General features: G+C 42.8%; 1 protein-coding gene across 1 annotated transcript in view; it reads left to right on the forward strand.

Annotated features, from left to right (window-relative positions):
- Positions 1-5,885: 5,885 nt before the first annotated feature.
- Positions 5,886-23,605, forward strand: part of CTR9 (CTR9 homolog, Paf1/RNA polymerase II complex component) — a 114,815-nt gene continuing 97,095 nt past the window's right edge. Inside the window, exons 1-2 of the mRNA XM_044681825.1 lie at positions 5,886-6,012; positions 11,568-11,621. Of these exons, the coding sequence (XP_044537760.1) occupies positions 5,886-6,012; positions 11,568-11,621 (181 nt within the window). The remainder of the gene's footprint in view (positions 6,013-11,567; positions 11,622-23,605) is intronic.

Genomic DNA, 23,605 nt, shown 5'->3' on the forward strand with positions numbered 1-23,605 from the left:
TGCCTTCCTGTTTCTGGAGTCAGGAAAGAAACAACACAGTGAACAGAGAAAGTACAGAGAGCTTGCTCTGCAGTGAGAGGAGCTGGCTTCAAATCCTACTTTTTCTACCCATGTGACCTTGGGCAAGTCACTCAACCCTCCTGGGTCTGTAGAGGTTACTTACAACTTTGGATCTCACATCCCATGAATGAAAAGTATTCTGACAAGCATCCCTAAGGAATGAATTTTAACTTATCTATATTAATTATTCTAAGAATTTAAGGATAGGGCTATGTAAGGTACTAAGAGGCATATTTCTGTTCAATATAAAGGCAAACTTTCCCACAATTAAATCTGTCTCAAACTGGAAAGGAATGGATGGTCTCAATAAGTAGTGAGTTCTCCATCATTGGAGGTAGCTGAGCAGAAGCCCAAAGTAGATGCCCACTTGTTGAAGCTGTAATAGAGGGCTACAGAAGAATACTGAGTGACCTCTGAGATCCCATCCAGTTCAGGAATTCTGTGACCTCTTCCATACTCATTTCAGGCTGAACCATCAGTTTTTAGTACCCTCAGCCGGAATGATAGTAATCAGCATTTATATAGCTCTTTAAGGATTGCAAAGCACTCTAGAAGTATTACTGCCTTTTATTTCATCAACAACCCTGGAAGTTAGATGTTATTATTATTATTCCCACTTTAGAGATGAGGAAAGTGAGGCACACAGATAACAAGTGACTTGCCCAAGTTCACATAGCCAGTAAATGTTTAAGGCTAGATTTGAACACAAGTCTTTCTGATTTCAGGACCAGAGCTCATATGCTGTGCCACCTAGTTAGAAGTATAAAAGTGACTAAAAAGTAAAGGCTGAGCTTCTCCTATTCTGGTTGTGGTGCCTTAGTTTGGGAAGGAGGGAGGCTGCTTAAACAGGACGGGGTTCAGAAAAACATCTTTTCCCAAAGATGGAATTGAAATAAGACCTGTGTGACCAACCTTTGCTGTTACCCAACTAACCAAGGCATCTGAACACTCGGTTGGTTCATTCCTTCATCTGTTTCTCAAATATTTATTATATAAAAGCTACAAGGTGAGCCCCAAGTTTTAGACCATTTTTACCCTTCATTCTTTTCTTTTTAATGTTTGTGTATGTTTTTTAAGGCAGAAAAGCAATAAGGGCTAGGCAATTGGAGTTAAGGGACTTGTCCAGGGTCATACTGCTAGGGAGCATCTGAGGCCAAATTTGAACTCAGGACCTCTCATCTCCAGACCTGTCTCTATCCACTGAGCCACATAGGTACCTCCTACCATTCATTCTAAAGGCAAAGAGGTATTCTGCTTAGATACAGGAGCGCGCACACACACACACACACACACACACACACACACACACACACACACTCTAGAATTTGGAATTTTTTTTCTTCTCAGGGAACCCACCCCCATCCTTAGTTCTTTCTCTCCAGCTGATGTCCTCCCTCTGGCTTCCTTTAATCTCTGCATGCATCACTCAGCCTTCTTTTCTGTGGATGTGCCTCTCCCAGGCCTATTTTTACCACCCATTTGGGGAGTTTATTCTCCATCCAGCATCTTTCTCATTGTTTAAAGTGTCCCATGCTTGCTGACCGGCCTGTGCTAGGGCAGAAGCACAACCAGCCTTTGCCAGCTGGCCGCTGGGATTTTTCCTGTTCTGTCCTGTTATTTTGCAAGCCCTGCCTGAGACGAGCCAAGGACAGATTTTCTCCCTTTACTGGCTTGGTTCATACCATCAGCAATCTTGTCCTTGGATTCTTCTCTAACTCTGGCTCGCCTAAAGACTTTTACATTCCACTAAGTCTCACCTTATCTCTAAAATCACCCATTCTTGTGGCGCCTCCAAACTCACAAAAGGTTCAAGTCTAAGAGGCTGGAGGTTTGGATTCTAGTGCGAGATCCGTCTCTAACCTGCTCCATGAATTCAAGTTGGAGGGGAAAATATTATTTGGCAGGGAGGACATGACTTCTCTCCGGCCCTCAATTATTCCATCTGTCAACTAGATAACCTCTGAGAGTCTTTTCAGACCTGACATGCTGTGATCCCAACTTGTCCCAAATTTCTTACATGTCAGTCCTCCGTCTCATTTTCCATTGTTCACTTCCCCACCCAAACAATTCTCTTTTGGCAGCTGGTTGAAAGCTTAGTGATAGGTTAGTCCAACACCTCCATTTTATGTTTGTTTGTTTGTTTGTTTTTTAAAACCTTAACTTCTGTGTATTGGCTTCTAGGTGGAAGAGTGGCAAGGGTGGGCAATGGGGGTCAAGTGACTTGCCCAGGGTCACACAGCTGGGAAGTGTCTGAGGCCAGATTTGAACCTAGGACCTCCCGTCTCTAGGCCTGGCTCTCAATCCACTGAGCTACCCAGCTGCCCCCCAACACCTCCATTTTATGGTTGAAGAACCTGAAGCCAAAAGCCTGGAAGAGACGTAGCCCATAGATATAATGAACGGGGAGAAATGAGAGCTCTGGCTCCGGGATGCTGAAATTGGGAAGGGGGTTCCTCAACGAGGCTGTCCTGCCTAAGAATTCTCTACCAAGCTTCCCTCTTGTGCTGTGTGGTCATCCCTGGGCTACCACCCTTGGGATCTGGCTACTTCCTAGAGCCTGCCTTCTTCTAAACCCCTGTAGTATGGGACAGGGAGGGTGTCCCTGGAGGATGGGTCATTCATCCCTTTTCTCAGCACAATCCGATCTATCGTCAGATGGGTCCTCTGGACCCCCACAGCCTTCCCCCTTGACCCTCACGATGGAATAGACTCTAGGTTCAAGAATTCCTAGTTATGGACCTGTCGGCCATCAAATAGCTAGCAGATGCCAGCATGGAGAGAGAGGACTATTATTAGCTACTATTTACTGCTTGCTGTCCTTCCCCTATCCAACAACTCTAGACAAGAGCTCTTTTATTTATTGTTTTTAACTGTTGCCTTTTATCTTAGAATCAATAATAAGTATCAGTATCAAAGCAGAAGAGTGGTAAAGGCTAGGCAATGGCAGGTAAATGACTTGCCTAGGGTAACAGAGCTACAAAATATCTGAGGTCAAATTTGAACCCAGGACCTCATGACTCTAGGTCTGGAGCTCCATAGTTGCCCCCAAACACTTTTATTTTCATGTGAAGCTGCAGAACTGCTGAGTTTTTTATTGCTGACCCTCCCTGTAGAAAAAGACTTTCCTTTGTACCCCCACCCATCTCTCTTTCAGCCTTCCCTTAGCTCACCAGGCTCCCTTCGTCTTTCTCACAGGCTCAGCCTTCTCTCCTTTGTTTACCTTCTTTTTTTTCAGTGATTCCCAAAGTGGGCGCCACTGCCCCCTGGTGGGTGCTGCAGCGATCCAGGGTGGCAGTGATGGCCACAGGTGCATTTATCTTTCCTATTAATTGCTATTAAAATTTTTTTTAATTAATTAGGACTAAGTAATATTTTTTCTAGAAATGGGGCGGTAGGCCAAAAAAGTTTGGGAACCACTATAAATTTACACCATCAGTTTCTCTAAATCTATCCTATAGTCTTGATCAATGATACTTGTAAAACCCAGTGGAATTGTGTGTCAGCTACAGGGCAGGGGGGTGGTTAGAGGAGTGAGAAAGAACATGAATCATGTAACCACGGAAAAATATTCTAAATTAATTAATTAAATAAAAAATTTAAATTAAAGAAAATTTTAAAAAATAAATCTATCCTATAGGTTAAAAAGGATGAAGTGTGAACCCCAGAACTAGCCTGGCCAACGTGTCACTTAACGGGGGGCCCATCTATTCCCTCCAGATGGGTATACCCAAAGCCTAAGACCCTCCTAAAGAGCCCTGGCATGCCTATATAGCCCCAGTCTTCCTGCTCCCTTGTTCCAGCCCTAATCTGCCATAGGCACGTCTGTAATTTGAAGTAATGGCACATGTGGAAAAACAAATACAAAAACAAGCAACCGAGCAGACTGGTCTGCTTTGATGAAAGTCATGAATTTCCCAAGCACAGGACAAGTCAAGTTCTTTGTTCAAATGAGAGAACAAATACTCTGTTCACAAAGAATATTTATATCTTTAAAAAGGCAGCTGGTCTTGTCCTTTTTGAACCAACAACTAAATAAAGTCAAAATAAATCCATTCAGGGACCAGCTAAGTGGCTCCATCTTGGAGATGGGAGGTCCTAGGTTCAAATTTGGTCTCAGACACTTCCAGCTGTGTGACCCTGGGCAAGTCACTTAAACCCAACTGTCTAGCCTTTAATGCTCTTCTGCCTTGGAAATGAAATTTAGCATAGATTCTATAACAGAAGGAAAGGGTTTACAAAAACTAATAATAGTAAATCAATTCAGTCATTCAATAATTTGATATTCACTGAGTGCTGGCACTGTCTCCATCACACCCCCCTCTCCCACCATTCCATTATTAACCTAGTAAGGAACTGTACTGGGAAGCAGCACGATGCAGGGGAGAATGAAGCTCTGAGCCTGGAAGCACATGGAGCCGGGAAGAGCCGAATTCTAATTCTGCCTCTGACACTAACAGTGTAATTCTATGGGAACTATTTAACTTTTCTACTCTTCCAGCAACTCTGTAAGACTTCCCTGGTACGTATTTAGGATTTTATTTTGGGAGTTTTGTTTTGTGTTTGTTCTTAAAACAACGACCAATATGGAATTGTGTTTTGCATGACAATAAAAAATGGGGGGAAAAAAAGACTTCCTTGGTACAATATAGAAAGTAGGTAAAAGGAATTTCCATGCCTAACAAGATCCTACAACTTTTGCACAGTGGAGAGAGCACTGGGACTGGAGTCAAGGATACCTGAGTTCAAATGTGAACTTGGACACTAGCTGTGTGACCCTGAGCAAATAAGTTTTTTAACCTCCGTTTGCCTCAGTTTCCCAATTTGTAAAATGAGAATAGTAATAGCATTCTCAGGGTTGTTATAAGACTCAAATGAGATAATAACTATACTGCCCTAAGCACAGTGCCTGGCACATAGTAAATGTTATATAAATGTTAGCTGCTCTTTTTGTGGTGGCAAAGAATTGGAAACTGAAGGGATGCCCACCAACTGGGAATGGCTGAAGAATAAACACAAATCAGAAGCATCTCCACTTTGAGAAATGGGGGAGCTCTATCTCTTCTTAGCCTCGATGATATTTAAGGAAGGGAATAGGGTCAAAAATAGAAATGGGAGACCACTGAATGGTACATAAAAATCCTAGTCAAATACAATTCATGGACAAATCAAGATGTTGTCCTGTGATGTCATTGGTCCTCTTCAAAAACAAAGGGCAAGGGGGCAGCTGGGTAGTTCAGTGGATTGAGAGCCAGGCCTAGAGATGGGAGGTCCTAGGTTCAAATCCAGCCTCAGACACTTCCCAGTTGTGTGACCCTGGGCAAGTCACTTGACCCCCATTGCCTAGCCCATCCCACTCTTCTGCCTTGAAGCCAGTATACAGTATTGACTCCAAGATGGAAGGTAAAGGTTTTAAAATAAATAAATTTAAAAAAAAAACATAACCACATGTGGAGTCCTCATATTGACTTAGTAAACCACATGGAAACCTGTATGTTCGATTAAATTTTGATTGATTTTATTAAATATTTCCCAATTATGTTCAGTCTGGCAGAGGCCCCTGCTGGGATTGATGTGAGCCCTTCATGCTGATTGTGTGACATCTGTGTCTTAGGGAATGCTGGTGACATTCAATTCTTTTTCTATATTCTATTGCTTTCATACATTTTCTGTAGGATCTTGGGAAATCCCTAAGGTCTGTACCTTGGGCACAGGCATCACCCTTAGGGGGTTAGAGGGATATTTAGTCTAGTATAGGACACATTTTATTTATTTACCAACTACAGGGTTAGTCTCCACTCAGGAGGTCAGTCCAGCTCAGCACCTGGATGCTGCAGGAAGAAAGAACTACGTGGGTGACCAGAGCTGTTGTCATTCCGAGACCTGATGGCAAGAGGCCACCTAGTTTTGTGATCCTGAAAGTTAAAGGTTCTCCCATGTTAGTAGAGCTGACAGGTCAGCAGTCTGTGATGGGCGATGGCTCCATGACTCATGTCCGAAGCCCAGCGATCCAAGAGACCCTGTCTCTGACTTCAGATTAAACAGAATGATTGTGGAGAGCCCCCATGACATTTGGGAAATCTAAAGCATTGGACTTTTCCTTGTGAATAAAAACCCTTTCCCTATAGATGTGCCTAGGCAACACCCTGTGTTTTTTTTTTAACCCTTAACTTCTGTGCATTGGCTCCTAGGTGGAAGAGTGGTAAGGGTGGAAGAGTGGTAAGTCAAGTGACTTGCCCAGGGTCACACAGCTGGGAAGTGTCTGAGGCCATTTGAACCCAGGACCTCCCATCTCTAGGCCTGGCTCTCAATCCACTGAGCTACCCAGCTGCCCCCAATACCCCGTGTTTTAGAAACTATAGGATCCCTGGGTCTGGAACGGGCCAGAGGTTTCTAGGACCCCACGTGGCAGACCCCTGAGGTTCTTCACTCCTGTTGTCTTACTCCTTCTAGGATGCTGCTGCCAGTCTGTTTCCATGTCAGACTGTAGGGGCAATGGGACCCCATACAAAGGGACAGAATGAACCCCATCCATGTCTCTAACAACCTAAATTTAGCTCAAGATAATAGAAAATCCTTCCCCACTGAATAATCCAAGTGGACGGTACATTCTTTCCACCAAGGAAACAGCATCAGTCCTTTGGGGCTGAGAGATGCTGACGAGGAGAGCCTTGGCAGTCGAGGGAGGGGAGGAGGGGAGAAATTCTAAGTGGGCCTGGGCAGCTTCTCTATCCATCTCTTAAGATGCTGGCTGCCCTTTGAGATTCCCTTGAACTCAAGTAAACCATAAATCCCGATGAAGGGATTCCACTGATTATAGTATCTAGGCTTGCTGGCCTGAAAGTGCCCCTTGACTCTTAACTCTGCCTTCCACAGATCTGATAATGTAATCCCCCAACTCAAAAACCTCCCAGGGTTCCTCATTGCCTCGAGGACAAAATACAGGATGCTTATTTTCCATATAAGTAGACAGAATCCTCACCCTGTCATTTCAAACCTTCACTATCTGGCTTCTACTGTTTTTTTTTTCCAGTTTTGTTTCATAGAACTTCTCTTCGTGCATTTTCCATTGAAGTCAGACTGATTTACTAGCTGTTCCCTACACATAGCAATAATCCCCAGCTGTAGGGGCAAGTAGGTGGCTCAGTGGATAGAGACCCAGACCTGGATATGATAGGTTCTGGGTTCAAATGTGACCTCAGGGACAGCTGGGTAGCTCAGTGGATTGAGAGCCAGGCCTAGAGATGGGAGGTCCTAGGTTCAAATCTGGCCTCAGACACTTCCCAGCTGTGTGACCCTGGGCAAGTCACTTGACCCCTATTGCCCACCCTTACCACCCTTCCACCAAGGAGCCAATACACAGAAGTTAAAGGTTTAAAAAAAAAAACAAAAATACAAATGTGACCTCCAATACTTTGTAATCATGTGACCCTGGGTAAGTCATTTAACCCCCATTTGCCTAGCCCTTACTATTCTTCTGCCTTGAAACTGATATTTAGTGCTGATTTTAAGACAGAAGGTAAGGGTTTTCAATAATAATAATAATCATCATCATCATCATCATCATCATCTCCAGGCTCTCTCTCTTTGTAAAAGTGGCCCCCCATGTCTGGAATGCACTCTCTTCCCTTCTGTCTCATGGGATCTCTAGTTTCCTTCAGGTGACAGCTCAAAGATGAAGAGTCCCTCCCCTCAGTAGCATCCTCTTCCTCTTGAATTTACTGTACATTATTTTTTTTCAGAAGGCTTCAAATCAGGAAGATTCACCTTCCCAAGTTCAAATCCAGCCTCAGACACTCACTATGAGACCCTGGGAAAGTTACTTCACCCTGTTGGCCTCAGTTTCCTTATCTATAAAATGAGCTGGGATAGGAAATGCAAACCACTCCAGTATCTTTACCCAGAAACCCCCAAATGGAGTCACAAAGAATCAGACATGATCAAAATGCCTGAACAACACATTTTGAGGCTAACCCGTACTCTCCAGAGTGCATTTTGCATCCTCCAAAATGGAGTGTAAACTCTTTGAGGGCAGGAAATGTTGCATGTTTTCTATTATTGTTTTTTGTCTTTATATCCCCGGCACCTAGTATAGGGCCAAGGACACAGTTAAGTGTTTAATAGACGTTTATTGAATTTTATTGAGTTTCAAAAGGGGACATGACTAAGGCATTTTATTAGGGTTATTGTAAAGTGTCTTGGCAGAAAGCTCACATATTCAAGACTAAAGATAAGAGAGAGGTTGGAAGGGGGAAGGAGAACAAGACTTCTTGATTGTGTAACCCTCCCCTTCAGACAAGCTTCCAGGAACTCTCCCGTAGCCTTGCTCTGTGCAGTGATTGCTGGCATAACCTTGGCATCACCATCGACATAGCTAACATTTATAGGATGCTTTAAGGTTTGCTAAAAATATTTTGTAATCTTTATTTTATTTTATTCTCAAAAGACAACCCTGAGTCATAAATGCTCTTATTATCTCCATTTTATAGATGAAGAAACTGAGGGTGAGAGGGATTGACATGCCCAAAGGTGGGATTCAAACCTGGGCCTTTGAGACTCTCCATCTAGCATTATATCCACTATATTCCACTAGTCTCTGAGCAGGCTCCAGCTGTTCTGTGTGTTCAACAACTGTAGATTTCCCTTTGGGCCCATTCAGGGGCCTGAGATTTGTAGGTAAGGGATGCCCATGTGGGATGGAAGAAGGAAGGGAACTTGGTCTTCCAAGTCTACATAGCCATTTTCTGTCTGCCTAGGACTGCCCACAAGAGACTTGACAAGTTGGACAAGAAGGACACAGTAGGTACTTTGTATTTAACAAATGTTGTTTGGGTTGAAATAAATTAAATCCATGGAGGCTACATCACTGAATATTCTCCATCTCTAACAGCAATGGTTCACACCAGAAATCTCAGGGATACTGAGAAAAGATACTCAGTTGTATAGGCTCACACTACCCCAGAGACTGCGTCCTACAACTTCAGTTATTCCTTTCTCTCACTGGGGGAATGGGCTTAAAACTCTTTTCATTATTCTAAGAGAACAAATGATACAGCATCCTAAGTCCATGCAAGGGAAAGGACAGCCTGTCAATGTCATCTTTGCCACATGTCTTAAATATACCTCCTTCCCTCTTGTGACACTGTCCCCCCTCTGGTCCGTTGCCTCTTCACGTCATACCTGGATTATTTCAATACCTGCTGATGCGTCTGCCTGAGTCTCTCTCCACTACAACCCAATGCCACTAAAATTATTTACCTAAAGTGCAATTCTGACTTTGTCCACCCCTCCACCCCTCACTCAATAAACTCCAGTGGCTCCCTATTACCTCCAGGATCAAATACAAAATCCTCTGTTTGGCATTCAAAGCCTACCTTTCCAATCTTCTTACATTTTCCTTCTAGCCAAGTACTCTTTCATCCAGTGACACTGGGCTCCTGGTTGTTTCATCCAAAGATACTCTATCTCTCAACTCAAGGCATTTCTCTGACTGTCCCCCACACCTAGCATGCTCTCCCTCCTCCATTTTGAATTCAGACCTCCTCTACCTCCTCCACTTTAAGTCCTAATTAAAATCCCATCTTCTACAGGAAAAACCTTCCCTAATGCCTCTTGATTCCAGTGCTTTCCCTTCTTTAATTATTTTCTATTTATCCTGTAGGTAGTTTCCTGTGTAGAGATTTGTTTGCATGTTGTCTCTCCCATTTGATTGTAAGCTCCTTGAGGACATGGGCTATCTTTCGCCTTCCTCTGTATCCCCAGTGCTTTAGCACAGTGCCAACGACATAGTAGTCCTCCTTAATATTGTTTACTAACCAAATAGCCATCGTAGCACATATATATGTGTGTGTACATATATGTATGTATATACATGCACATATATGTCACATAGTAGACAATTTGGATATGATTAATTGACTAACTCCTCTGTAAAATGGGACGTGTAGGATCGTGGACTTAGAACTGAAGAATCCAAACCTCCTCATTTGAGAGATGAGAAAACAAAGAGATTCATAAACTAACCCAAGATCACACAGTGGCCAAGCCAGGACTTGAATCCAGGTCCTTTGGCTCCAAATCAAAGTTTCTCCACTATAATTATGTTGCTTCCTTAACAATAATGGTATTACCCACATCACCTGTGGTGAGATTTAAATAGAACAGAATATGTCGTGGTCTATAAACTTAAAAAAATGTCAACTCCAAGTCATTTGAAGCCTACCAGTCTCCATCATGCCCTTCTAAGGGGCAATGAAGACCAGAGCCTTATAGAGATAAGATATGGGACCTCACCCTCTCAATAATGTTTTCTGAGGACAGTAAATAGGACTGTTGTCTTTGAACAAACCAACCTCCCATGACAAAAACAGTGGCGCCCAGGAAGACCCAGACAGCTGTTCTTGAGTACACAAAATAATCCCTGAGATGGGCTCACATGGCCGGATTTAAGCACTGGAGCTTGAGAAAGCAATGAGAACATCCTTCGTGGAATCTCAGTCTGTCAGGTCTGGAAGGGATCTTGGGAAATATCAAGCCCAATCCTCTTTGAGAAGGAAGCTAAGGTGCAGGAAGGATGGGGGAGGAAGGGTGGTAACTAGTCTGAGAATACCCAAAGAGTTAATGGAAGAACGAGTATTAGAGTCAAGGTCTCTATTATGCCATTTTGTCTAATGGTAAAGGAAAGACTGAAATGTTTAGAAAGACAGGCTCACATAAAACCAGAAGGAACTCTAGGAAAGGTCACTGATTTTCAAGTCAGAGGATTTGGGTTCAAATCTTGCCTCTGACACTTGCTATCCAAGTCACTTACTTATCTACAAAATGGAAGAGAGCAATCCGGAATAGAGAGCCTCTGAGATCCCTTCTAATTCCAGATTTATGATCCTATGAACCAGATCACCTCATCCAATTTTCTTATTTTACAGATAAGGAAACTGAGGCCTACAGAGGTCCAGGGACTTGGCCTTAAGGTCGCACTGGACACAAACCCAGGTTTTCTAACAAGTGCTTCTTTCCCTACATATAACACAATTTCTCTGTTACACACATAACTTTTGAAGATACCATGAAAAATAACTCCCAGACTTTCTCAGGAAATGCCCCTTTGTACCACTGTTGAGGAGAGAATCCTCTGAATAGCTATTTAAAGTAATTTAAGTTTTATTTAAGTAATTTTTAAGTAATAGGCACTTAAATACCCAAACAACTCATTCAGTACTTAATTTATACCTTATATCATTTGTTGTTGTTCAGCCCTTTCAGTTGTGTCCAACTCTTCATGACCATATTTTGGAGTTTTCTTGTCAGAGATATAAGAGTGGTTTGTCATTTGAAGAAACTGAGGCAAACAGGGTTAAATGATTGGTCCAGGGTCACACAACTAGTGTCTGGGGCTGGATTTGAACTCAGGTCGTCCTGACTCCTGGCCATGCACTCTATCCATTGAGTCATCTAGGGCCTTTTATCACCTTATATCATTGTAACATCTTATATTATCATTTGCTTTTTAGGTGCATTGATGTCTCAGCTATCCAGGACCAGAGTTCACATTGTAGGGACGCATGGTGAGTTTTTCAGTCAATCAGCAAGTATTTAGCATGTGATTGCCACGTCTCAGATACTATGCTAAGGACTGTGAATATAAAGACAAAATTGACAGTCAGTTCCCAAGAATTTGACATTGTAGGTCAAAAGATAGCATATGTAGGTTGCACACATATTAGGTTACACAGTGGATAGAGTGCCTGGCCTGGAGTCAGGAAAGACTCATCTTTCTGAGTTCAAATCCAGCCTCAGTCACTTACTAGCTGTGTGACTCTAAGCAAGTCCATTTACCCTATTTGCCTCAGTTTCCTCATTTGTCAAATGAACTGGAGAAGAAGACGGCAAACCACTCCAATATCTCTGCCAAGAAAAGTACAAATGGGGGCATGAAGAGTCAGACAAGACTGAAAAATGACTGAACAACAATAACACACATATCGAATATAGAGAAATAGAGACAGATATAGATGTTGATATAGAAACATTTATATGCCCATATAAGCACATATGAAAGAAATCCCAGATAATTTAGAGGAGGAAGGAACTAGCATCTGGTGAGATCAGGAAAGGTCTCACATAAAAGCTAGCTGTTGACCTCTGTGATATCTTCCCATCATTCAGCTCACCCAATACCAATTTCCTATCTTAGATCATTATTTCATCTTACATGATTAGTTTTCTAAAAATATTTAATATTTAGCATATTCTTAATTTTCTAATAACATTTCATCTTTGTATCACTTGCCTTTAGCATAGTGCCTGGCACATGGTAGGCATTTAATAATTGCTAATTGAATGGTATTGAATATGCACCACCTCCTAGTAGTATATCAGATCATTCTTCTTCTGGTTTTATTCATTTATTTTCTCTTTCTCGGGTGATGATTTAGCTCTGTTCCACAATCCAAGATACCCAGAAGGTGTGAATTCTGCTCTGAGGATACAACTAGCACAGGGCTCTCACACAAAGCATTAGTCACTGAATGATGGCCAAATGCCCTGGTGGACAGACTCATTTCCCTTCTCCCATGAAAAATGTCTTGGTTATTAAAGCAGGGGGATAATCCAAAGTCACAGGTGTGGGTGCAACCAAAGAAACATCCCCAGCATCTCAGCACAGAAAGCCATGTGGGTTGGATATCTGTCTCTCCTTGAAGGTCTTGTTGGACTTTACCAAAGACCAATATTCTTCTTGCTCATAGGCTAGAGGGTTGCCATTGAGAGGATGATGTTGTTACTGATTTCTCCTATTCCTGAAAGTCTGCAGTTGACTCTTCACAGCACTACGTATAGAGGCCCCCACATATTTACCATATTCCTGTCCAAAGGAATACAGTATATGGACTCGGTTCTTCCCCCTGTGGCTCCATATTGTGAATAAGAACACAACTTTTTCTCCCTTATCTGAAAGTGGCTCTTAGCCCTTAGAAAAGCTAGCTTCCAGAATCAGGCAGTAGAAAATGGGGCTAAAGGGTTAGTTCCATGATCTGAGACACCTCAGAGAATTAGGAAGGGGGGAGGGGGAAAGTTTGTATGTCTGGCACATAGCAGATGTTTATCTGTCCTCTGCAGACTGGAGGTTGTGGTACTTGTATCCTATGCCTCGGTGGCATAATCTGTTGAAAATCAGTGCTTCATTTATCCTGGTAAATGAAGTGAACCAAAAGTCTGTTTCTGAGGTTGAGAGAAAGCTGGCCAGACATTAACCCTTCTCGTATTCTACTAGTTTATTGGAAAGAGCCCTGACTTTGCAATTAGAGGACTTGGATTCAAATCCCATCTCGTACTCCCTAATTACTTACTTCCTATCTGTTCTTGGACAAATTACTTTATCTCTCTGGGTGTCACTTTCTTTGGCATTGGACTCCCAGCTTTTAAACTATGGATCTTATGAGCCTGTGTGTTTGCTACAAAGGGACAATAAGACTATGGGAAGACTGAAATTCAACAATCTTGAAAAACCTCTGGGTCCACTTTCAGCAGTGATGCTTCCAAAGCCCTTCATCCCTCAAGCTTTTACGTTCTCCCTCTGTCAGAGGCAGAAGCCTGTGCCTCATATTTTATTTCTCTCCACTCTCACATTTCAAAATAGGTCTTTAACAAAATGGAAAACCTTTCCTGCTACCTTTGGCAGCCAGTGAATTCTCCCCAAAACCATTATGTATTCATTTTCCATCTATTTCTATGTGTTCATGAGCCATTTTCAGTCACATTCAACTCTTCATGACCCCATATGAGGTTTTCTTGGCAAAGCTACTGGAGTGGTTTGCCATTTCCTTCTCCAGTTCATTTTACAGATGAGGAAACTGAGGCAAACAGAGTTAAGCAACTTGCTCAGGGTTGCACAGCTAGTAAGTGTCTGAAGCTGGACTTGAATTCAGTCTTCCTGACTCTAGGCTCAATTCTTTATTCACTGGGCTACCTTGCTGCCTGTGCTCATGACGTCTCTCCTATTAGAATGTTAGGTCCTCAAGAGGATTTCATTTTTGTCTTTGTATTCCTAGAGCATCAGGAGGAAACATTTAGTAAATGTGGGCTGATTGGTTAATAAGGCTTGTCAATATCATTGGTACTGAGTCCATGTGTAGTTACCCAGGACTTGGTTATCTTAAAAGCAACAACAACAACAACCTTGCTTTCTGCCTTAGTAACAACTCTAAGACAGAAGGACAAGGGCTAGGCAATGGAGATTAAGTGACTTGCCCAGGGACAGACAACTAGTTAGTGTCTGAAGTCACATTTGAACCCAGATCCTCCCAACTCTAGGTTTGGCACACTGAGCCACCTAGCTGCCCCAAACTTGATCATCTTTGATCCCTTCTCTAATTTATCATCTAAATCTCAGAAGTAAAAGGATCCACTTAGGAAACATATTTTCTGTTATGCCTTATTGAATTCTGTAGGCAAAAGAAAAAAACAACACACACACATCCTATTTTGTACTCTCTTACGCTTTTTCACACTCTCGTTTGCGCCTAATGATTACAGTCCTATACCAGAGATCAGGATGGCCTGGGTTTGAATCATGACCCTGTGAATTACTAGCTCTGTGATCATGGATGTATCACACACAGCCTCAGTTTCTTCATCTATAAAATTGGAATAATAAAGCCTGTAGCCCCTAATTCCACTGAGGGTCAAATGAGATGATGTAGCTATTGTCAGGAGATAATTAATGTCAGCTATTACAAGCGGTATAATAATTTATCTTTCCATGAGAATTAACATACTAAAACTGAAAGGAGTCATACTGGTTATGTTACTTATTGATGCAAGAATTCACTAGAAGAAAAAAAGTTGAGAACAACCATTTTACTTTATAACAAGGGCTCCAGGGTCTGTTAACCATTTTTTTAAAAACGTAATAACTGTTTAGTCATTTTTCAGTGATATTGGATTCTTCATGACCCATTTTGGGGTTTTCTTGGCAAAGACACTGGAGTGGTTTGCCATTTCCTTCTCCAGCTCATTTTGCATGTGAGGAAACTGAGACAGAGTTAAGCAACTTGCTCAGGGTCACACAGCTAGTAAATGTCTGAGGCTAGATTTGAATTCAGATCTTCCTGACTCCAGGCCTGGTGTTCTAACCACTGTACAACCTCGCTGCTCATATAACTGAATTTCAATATAATTGTTTTCGTTTGTAATCCTGTGTATTTTATTTGATGCATTAAAAAAACATTATTCCGAGGATTCCATAGGCTTCACCAGACTGCCAGAGGAGTCCCTGACACCAAAAAGGTTAAGAATTCCTGCCTTACAGCAATGAATAAACATCCATCCTCCTCCTAGGAGTACTCTTAGGAGAAAAGATGTACTAAAACCTCAATTTATCAAGACAGATACTCTACTTAAAGAAATTATTTACATTGGCCAGAGTTGTGTGTCCCCATTCGAGCCAAGTTTTCTCTATTTCTCTTCTTCATTTCTCTCGTCTAACACATCTCTTCTTTGCTACAAATCCATCCTTCCATCATTCTATAGATTCATGCAATTTTAGAGCTTGAAGGAATCAACAAATCATCTGATCATAGGACCAAGATCAGCAACTCCCCATTTTACAAATAGGGAAACTGAGGCCCAGAGAGGATCTAAGGTCCTATAAAAAGAGAACTCACTTGCTGGAAGTCACATAGAGACAAGTTTAGAACCCTGGTCCCCTGACTCCTAGTCCTGTGTTCTTTCCATTACACTGAGGGCAACAATTCTCAAATCGTACTGATATGGAAACCGAGGCTCAGAAAAGCTTTAAAGACTCAGGCTGAAGACCTTTCTCATTAAGGGGAAGGAATCGGTGCTTCACAAACCAGTAGCAGCCTGAGCCCAGTTCCTCTGGAACCCACCTATAAATCTCTGGCCTCTTGAGGCTTTCTAACACAACTTGATAAGACATTTTCTTATCTTTCCGCAGGGAGAATCTGGCCAGACACCTGAGGACTTCAGGCTCAAGGAATATGTTTGGTAAATCCAAGGATGGTCTTGCCATATCTTAAGAGAGGGAGAAGCAGGCTGCTGCTACAGCAAGAGGAATGGCTTGCAGCTCCGTCTCTGATCTAAATGCTGGAGCTTGGGGTGTTTGCCCCAACCTTAAAACAGAGCCACCAGCTGGGCTGCACAGCAGTGCCCATCTGAGCTGGCTGGCGCTCAGCCCTCCTGGGAAGATGACAAGTTAATCTACCTGCTACCAACGATCAGCTGCACCCCCCCCCCCTCTCCCCCCCCCGCATCTCCGTAGCAGGAAAGGACTCTGAGAATGAATGGAAACTCCAGAGCCCAGGAAGTCACCCACTGAGGCTGCCCTACCTGAGGAAGGGCAAGAGCGAAGGGAACTCTCACCCTTGCCCCTTGCCTTTGGCCACAGCGAGCCCTCGCCCAGCAATGGGCTCCGAGGGCACACCACCAATCTCTTCCCAAAAGGCCTTGCTTCGGGAACCGAGCCCTACCAGACTGGGGCTGGCATCTCCCCCCACTTACCTACCTTAATTAACCACCCCCCTTACCCCCAGGGCAGGATGCCAGGACCTGGTCTTTATCTTCCTCACCCTGGGGCTTCATCACTCATTACAAGAAGAATGGAGCTGATTAACATTCTGCCTGGCAAGACTCATCCCCCACCTTTTTTTAAAGAAAAAAAAAACCCATAAGCTCCAGCCAAAACTCAGCACAAAGAAAAGAGTCACCCAAGGCAAAGAAGCAAGACAAGAATGATGCACTGTACCTTTAAGGAGTCCAACTTGGGTCCCTCCTGTCTGGGAGGCAGGAGGAGGCAGCAGGTTATTCTTGGTTCCCGGTTTACTTACCTAAAGCCGAGTTAGCCCCTTTCCCCCTCTGGCCAGCCTCTCTTCCACTCTGGGGAGCTTTTACCATTTAAGGTCAATGTTAGATCTGGCTCGGCTGGCTGGAAGCTGCTCCCTTCAGGGCCTCCCTCTGAGCTCCCAGTCCTGTTGCCTGCCTGCCTGCCTGCCTGCCTGCTGCTTGTCCTGCCCTGGCAGGGAGCTGGGAGAGAAAGCCTTAAATTCCTCCAAGCCCCTTTCTCCTGTTTCAGGGACTCCGAAAGCCCAGCCCCCCAGGGAGGCTCCAGGAGGCTGGACTGGGCTGGGACTGGACTAGGGTTCCTCTGCTGGGGAAGGAAAAATAGCCACCCCCCCCATCCCCGCCCTCCCCACACTCCCTCCACATACATTCAGCCTGTTTGCCCGGCCCTGAGGGGGTTTGGGGCTCATTGCTCCCCCCACACCATATCTCGGGTACATCTTCCCCTCTCTGGCCACACAAGCAGCCAGTCTGCAAAAGGCGCCTGGGTCCTTAAAGCATCCTGGCTCAGAACCAGGCCAAAGTTGGAGGGTGTCTTTGCCTCGGAATGCCTACCAGGGGAGAGAGAGGAAGAGAGCCATGGCCAAGGAGGGAAGGAGATGAGCAGCTAGGAGATGCCCCTAGACCGCTGGTCCTACCTCAAATCCTTGGGCAGCTCAAGGAGGAAGTTGGCACTGGCCTAGCCAGCCAGGAGCCCAAACCATTCCTTCCAACATATGGAAACTGATCCAAGCCAAGGCAGCTGATGCTGCCCCTGCCCAGTCCGAAAGGGCTGATCTTGACCTCAGCCTGGACTTCTGGGGCTTACTGAGCCCTCTTCTCCCTGGGTGTGGCCTCGCTGGGACCAAAAGCTTTGTAGTTCCTGAACCATAAGAAAAGAGAGACTAAAAAGACAGCCGAGGTCTTCTAGTCACCCAAAAAAGGGTTTTTGTCCTCTACTCAGCGGTGGCAAAAGCCCAATCGGTTTTAAACAATTAAAGACTCTTAGCTCCCACTTTATGGTCCCTTAACCAGGAATTGTTGGCTCTTTACAATAAAGCAAAACATTGTGAAGATCTACATCTCTGTGGCTTCTTGGAGGCTGAACTTGATAAACAAAGTGAAGATCAGCAAACTGCTTGGAGATTACATCACTAACTTGAGGAGACTGGGATTGCCTGAAAATAGGTTTGGGGAATCCATATTTGACAAGTATACACTAGGAGGAAGTTATCCAAGTTCCCCCTTGGGAGTCCTGAGTTTGGACACCCTAAATATGTAACTCCTCTCTCCAGAGCAAGAATAAAAAGGTGGCATCTAGAGCATGAAAATGGGACGTGCTGGTAAATGTTTAACAACCAGCTCTTCCCTGTCCCTCCCCAAAAGGACAAGGACACACTTTATTGATTTGCATTATTAAGATTTCATTATCACTTTCTTAAGTTTAAACAATCAGCAAGATAATCATTTGCAGTTGACATCTAAGGGGTAAATGCTCTCTGAAAAGTTAATAGTTGGCTCCAGAATCCTGCTTGATTCTATCCAGCATAGCCAAGGTGGTCCACATCAGCATAGAGGGCAGGCACTTCTTAGGAAGACTCCTGCAACCTCCAGGCTCCGGTCATCTCAGCTAATCCATCTTTATCAGCCTGCCCTACTCAGTCACCATTCCCACCAATGGTCTTTGTCCTTTGTCCCTATAATATCCCAATCTTTCCTAATGCATAGGAAGTTCTCCTTTAGGATGGAAAGTAATCTTCTTGAGGGCAGAAACTGTTTCATCTGTGTCTCCAGTATCTGTATCTGTCTGAATCTCCAGCCCCCAGACTTACATGTATTGTAGCACTTTCAAAAGAGCATCCCATTTGATCCTCACAACAACCCCATGAGGGAGGTGCTGTTATTATCCTCATTTTACAGATGAGGTAACTGAAGCCCCAAAAGGTAAGTGCCTGAGCCAGCAGCATTTGAACTCAGGCCTTTCTGAAGTTCAGAACTCTATCTTCTATGCCTACCAAAAAGAGGGCACTAATAATCACTTGCAGATAAATAGACAGATAGACATAGATAAGTAGCTAGATAGATAAGCATACATAGAGAAATATAGACAGACAAGGGTACATAGATATATACATGTTTGCATACACACATAAAGAGACAGGTAAATATATATATATATGTATATAGATATACACACACACATACACATAGATGGGTAGAGAGCTTGAGAGATAGACAGACAAACATAGGTAGGCAGGTAGATAAATACATACATACCTAGAGATAGATGATAGATAGATAGATAGATAGATAGATAGATAGATAGATAGATGAACAGATGGACGGATGGATGGATGGATGGATGGATGGATAGATGGATGGAAGGATAGACAGAGAAAAAGACAGACAGACTGACTGACAGAAAGACAGACAGACTGACAGAAAGACAGATAGATAGATAGATAGATAGATAGATAGATAGATAGATAGATAGATGAACAGATGGACGGATGGACGGATGGACGGATGGATGGATGGATAGACAGAGAAAAAGACAGACACACAGACTGACTGACAGAAAGACAGACTGACTGACAGAAAGACAGACAGACAGATAGATAGAAAGAAAGAAAGATAGATAGATAGATAGATAGATAGATAGATAGATAGATAGATGGATGGATAGATAGACAGACCTTCTGACCAACTGACAAACACACACACACACACACACACACACACACACACACATACACATACACACACACACACTGAGACAGGAAGATGGATGGTGGTCATTCTAGTTCTTTAATGCCTCTGGTTTCTTTTCCCTTTTTTTTCTCCAAATGGCAAGCCTGGCTTTTGGCATTTAAAGGAGACGAGAAGATGCAGGGTCACATATCTGGTACAGAGAGTCTGGTCAGTTGAGCTCTGGGATAGGTTTTGATATTCACTCCCTCATTAGCTTTTAGGCATGTCCAAATCTTTATCTGGGTCTGAGTTTCCCCATCTTCACAATGAGATAATCAGGCTAACTAAGAAATTCTTCATCTTTTTTGTATTGGGGGTCCTTTGGCCAGTCTAGAGAAGTCCGAGGACCCTTTCTCAGACTAACATTTTCCAACAATTAAATGAAACATTTCATTTGATTGAAACAATTGAACATTTTCAATTAGAGGATGCTGGAATAACAACATATTTTCCCATTCAAGTCTCTGGACCCCCTGAAATCTATCCACAGACTAGAGCCCAGATTAAGAACCCCTGGGCTAGATGATCAATCTCTAAGTACAATTCTATGCTTTCTTTTAAAAAAAATATTTACCTTCTGTCTTGGAATCAATACTAAGTATTAGTTCTAAGGCAGATGAGCAATAAGGGCTGGGCAATAGGGTTAAGTGACTTGCCAAGGGTTACACAGCTAGTAAGCAATTTGGCTCTCTATCCAGGGAGTCATCTACCTTCCCCTTTGTGATTCTTCAAAAGAAAAACAAATTAAAATCTATACACTCATTGTTTACCATCTCAAGGGGATGGCAATTTGGGACGGCATGCAGGTTGAGTGAGAGAGAGAATGATAGAATTTGAGATTTAATATTGTTTGAAAAATGTTGGAAACTTTTTACATGTAAGTGGAAAAAAATAAAATTTAATACCTTAAAAAAATCTACCAGGGGCAGCTGGGTAGCTCAGTGAATTGAGAGCCAGGCCTAGAGACCAGAGGTCCTAGGTTCAAATCCGGCCTCAGACACTTCCCAGCTGTGTGACCCTGGGCAAGTCACTTGACCCCCATTGCCCACCCTTACCACTCTTCCACCTATAAGTCAATACACAGAAGTTAAGGGTTTAAAACTAAAAAAAAAAAAATCTACCATCTCAGTTTGGTGCACAGTACTGTAATGATAATCCCAAAAGGTCAGTTTCTTCTGGAAATGCCTCTCCTCCTAGACAGGCCCACCCAATTCCAGTTGTTTTCCTGAAGCCGAACCCATACTTTGAAACATGAGACGAGGCACCTAGATTTTAGGACTGGTTCTATAGCTAATTTATGTCTGACTTCAGTCAAGGCACTTCCCCGTCCCATTCTTGGCTCTCCTTTAAAATAGTGACAATCAAGGCTATGACAAAACAGTTGCAAAAACCAAGACAAACAATGCCAAAGGTACCAAGGAGAAAGTAGCATGAAAGGTATCATCATCAAATCAGCTTTTTCAGGCCACTTTAGTTAGAGTAGGGGAGATCTCAGGATGAAACTTTAGACCTTAGGACACAGGAACTTTTGGAGACAGACCGAGGGGACTGATAGTTGAAGGGGAAGGAGGGCAGATAGAAGAGAAAGAGACTTTGGATTACCATGGAACCACTGATGGAGAGGTCACCATTGGGATAGAGAACAGGATAGTCCTGGACCAGAGAAGACATACAGTGTGATACAGTTGCCAGGGGTGACCACTCAGATGGCAGCCTCTATTTAAATTAATTTTCCTAGTCAATTATATGCTAAGTTTAATTGGTTCTGTCTAATGAAGGAAGTAAATAAAGCCAGAGCTCTCTAAATTTTGGCTACCTGGAGCAAAGTACCAGTCACTACACCTTAGTTGTAGTTCTGATGGGGATTAAGCTTCATAATCGGAGGACTTTCCCAGCTCTGACAATAATCTGGGTAGTCTGGAGCCTTTGTACATCAGTCGCCTTGGTTTCTCTCTGCCACAGAGGAGTGAGAATTCCTAAGAGTGAATTTAGGATCCACAAATTTACAGCTTTCAAAGCTGAATCACATTTTCTGGTACCTATGTGATGTCCCAAGCATTATGGCTCTTGGTCATTATGATGTAGTCACTTTTGTTTTGTTTTGTTTTGTTTTAAAATCCTCACCTTCCATCTTAGAATTGATACTAAGTATTGATTCCAAGGCAGAAAAGTGTTTAGGGCTAGAGCTAGACAAATGGGGTTAAGTGACCTGCTCAGGGTCACACAGCTAGGAAACATTTGAAGTCAGATTTGAACCCAGAACCTCCCATCTCTGGGCCTGACTCTCTATCCATTGAGTCACCTAGATGCCCGTGTGTGGTCTCTCTTGGATAGCTGTTCTATCCTCACCTGTTCACTCCTATCACAAACTCACATAGACACACACAATCTCTAAAGAACATTTGCACATACTAGCACACATTCATTTTCAAACATTCAAATACATTCACAAACTCTCACCCAACCGTATACTCTTATACAATCATACGCCAGCACAGATTCTCAGCTACAACCACAGGCAATCAACATATGATATAGTGGCTAGAATGCTAGAAATGGTATCAAGAAATCCTGGGTTCAAATTCTACTTCTCATATTTACTGACAGTAGGACAACAAGCAAGCCACTTGAGCCTCAGTTTCCTCATTTATAAAATAGGGATAATGATTCTTCCCAAAGTTGTTCTGAAGATAAAATGAGATAATATTTATAAAACTTAAAGCATATATAAATGCTAGCTATAAATATTGTTGTTCTTATTCTTATAAGAACACTCAGGAGATCCAGAACTTCTTTGACACCTCAGGAATCTCCTAGACTAGAAAGGGACAGAGTCAGGGCTGACCCACTGGGACCAGCTGAAGTTCCCCAAGGCCTTTTCAGAGACAGAGCAAGAGTAACAAGGAGAATGAACATTAAATGCAGGAAGAGTCTGGGAAGACAAAGGAAAGTCCAGGTATTGTGTGGACTTGTCTGGTACTTGAGGAAGGAGGAAGAAAAATGGGAACATGTATCTCTAACACCAAGGTAGACAACAAGTTAACCACAGGAGAAGGCAGTGAGAATGGTGTAATTGTCTGATAACCCACCGTGGCTTGCCAAAACCCAATGCTGTGTTGCTTCCACTTCCTTGGATCTGACTCATATGCCACTGAACCAACCTGGAGGAAGTCATGAAACTATTCTGATTATTGCTGTTGTCGTTGTCGTTGTTATTCACTTATGTCTGGGGTTTTTTTTTCCCACTGTTGTTTTTCACTTATTTCTAACTCTGGAATTTTTTTGGCAAAGCTACTGAAGTGGTTTGCCATTTCCTTTTCCTGCTCATTTTACAGATGAGGAAACTGAGGCAAACAGGGTTAAGTGACTTGCCATGGGGTCACATAGCTGCTAGTAAGTGTCTGAGGCCAGATTTAAATTCAGGAACAATGAGTCTCCCTGACTCCAGATTGCTCCATCCACTGAGCCATCTAGCTGTCCTGTGTTGATTGGATCGAGTACAAATTTATATTATCTAGTCTCGGCAGGGCCCTTATCTTCTCTTGTCATCTCTGGACTCTTAGGCCGGTTAATTCTACCAGTAATAATGAAGCAGCATTATGAACTATCCTGATCTCGGACTAAGAGATTAGCAATTTTCCTGAAGAACCCATAATGACACATGGCAGTGCCAGGATTATTTCACTGTACTTGAACATCAAAGAAATTATAAAAAGTCATTCCCCTGAAAAAATGGCAAAGACTCCATCTAATGTAACAATTATATAATACTCTTTCTCTGATTAATGCACTATATCTTGATTTGTGCTAAGTGGTAAGAATGTTGATTTTTAAATGTGAATTATGTCTGTACTTGCCTAAAAGTAAAATTAAATTTTGAAAGATCTTTAAAAAAAAAAAAAAAAAAGGTCAGGCAATCCTATTCCTCCTGACTTGATTCTATATTCTACTCACAATAGTG

The sequence above is a fragment of the Gracilinanus agilis genome, chromosome 6 (genome assembly GCF_016433145.1).
Source record: "Gracilinanus agilis isolate LMUSP501 chromosome 6, AgileGrace, whole genome shotgun sequence".
Classification (NCBI taxonomy): Eukaryota; Metazoa; Chordata; class Mammalia; order Didelphimorphia; family Didelphidae; genus Gracilinanus; species Gracilinanus agilis.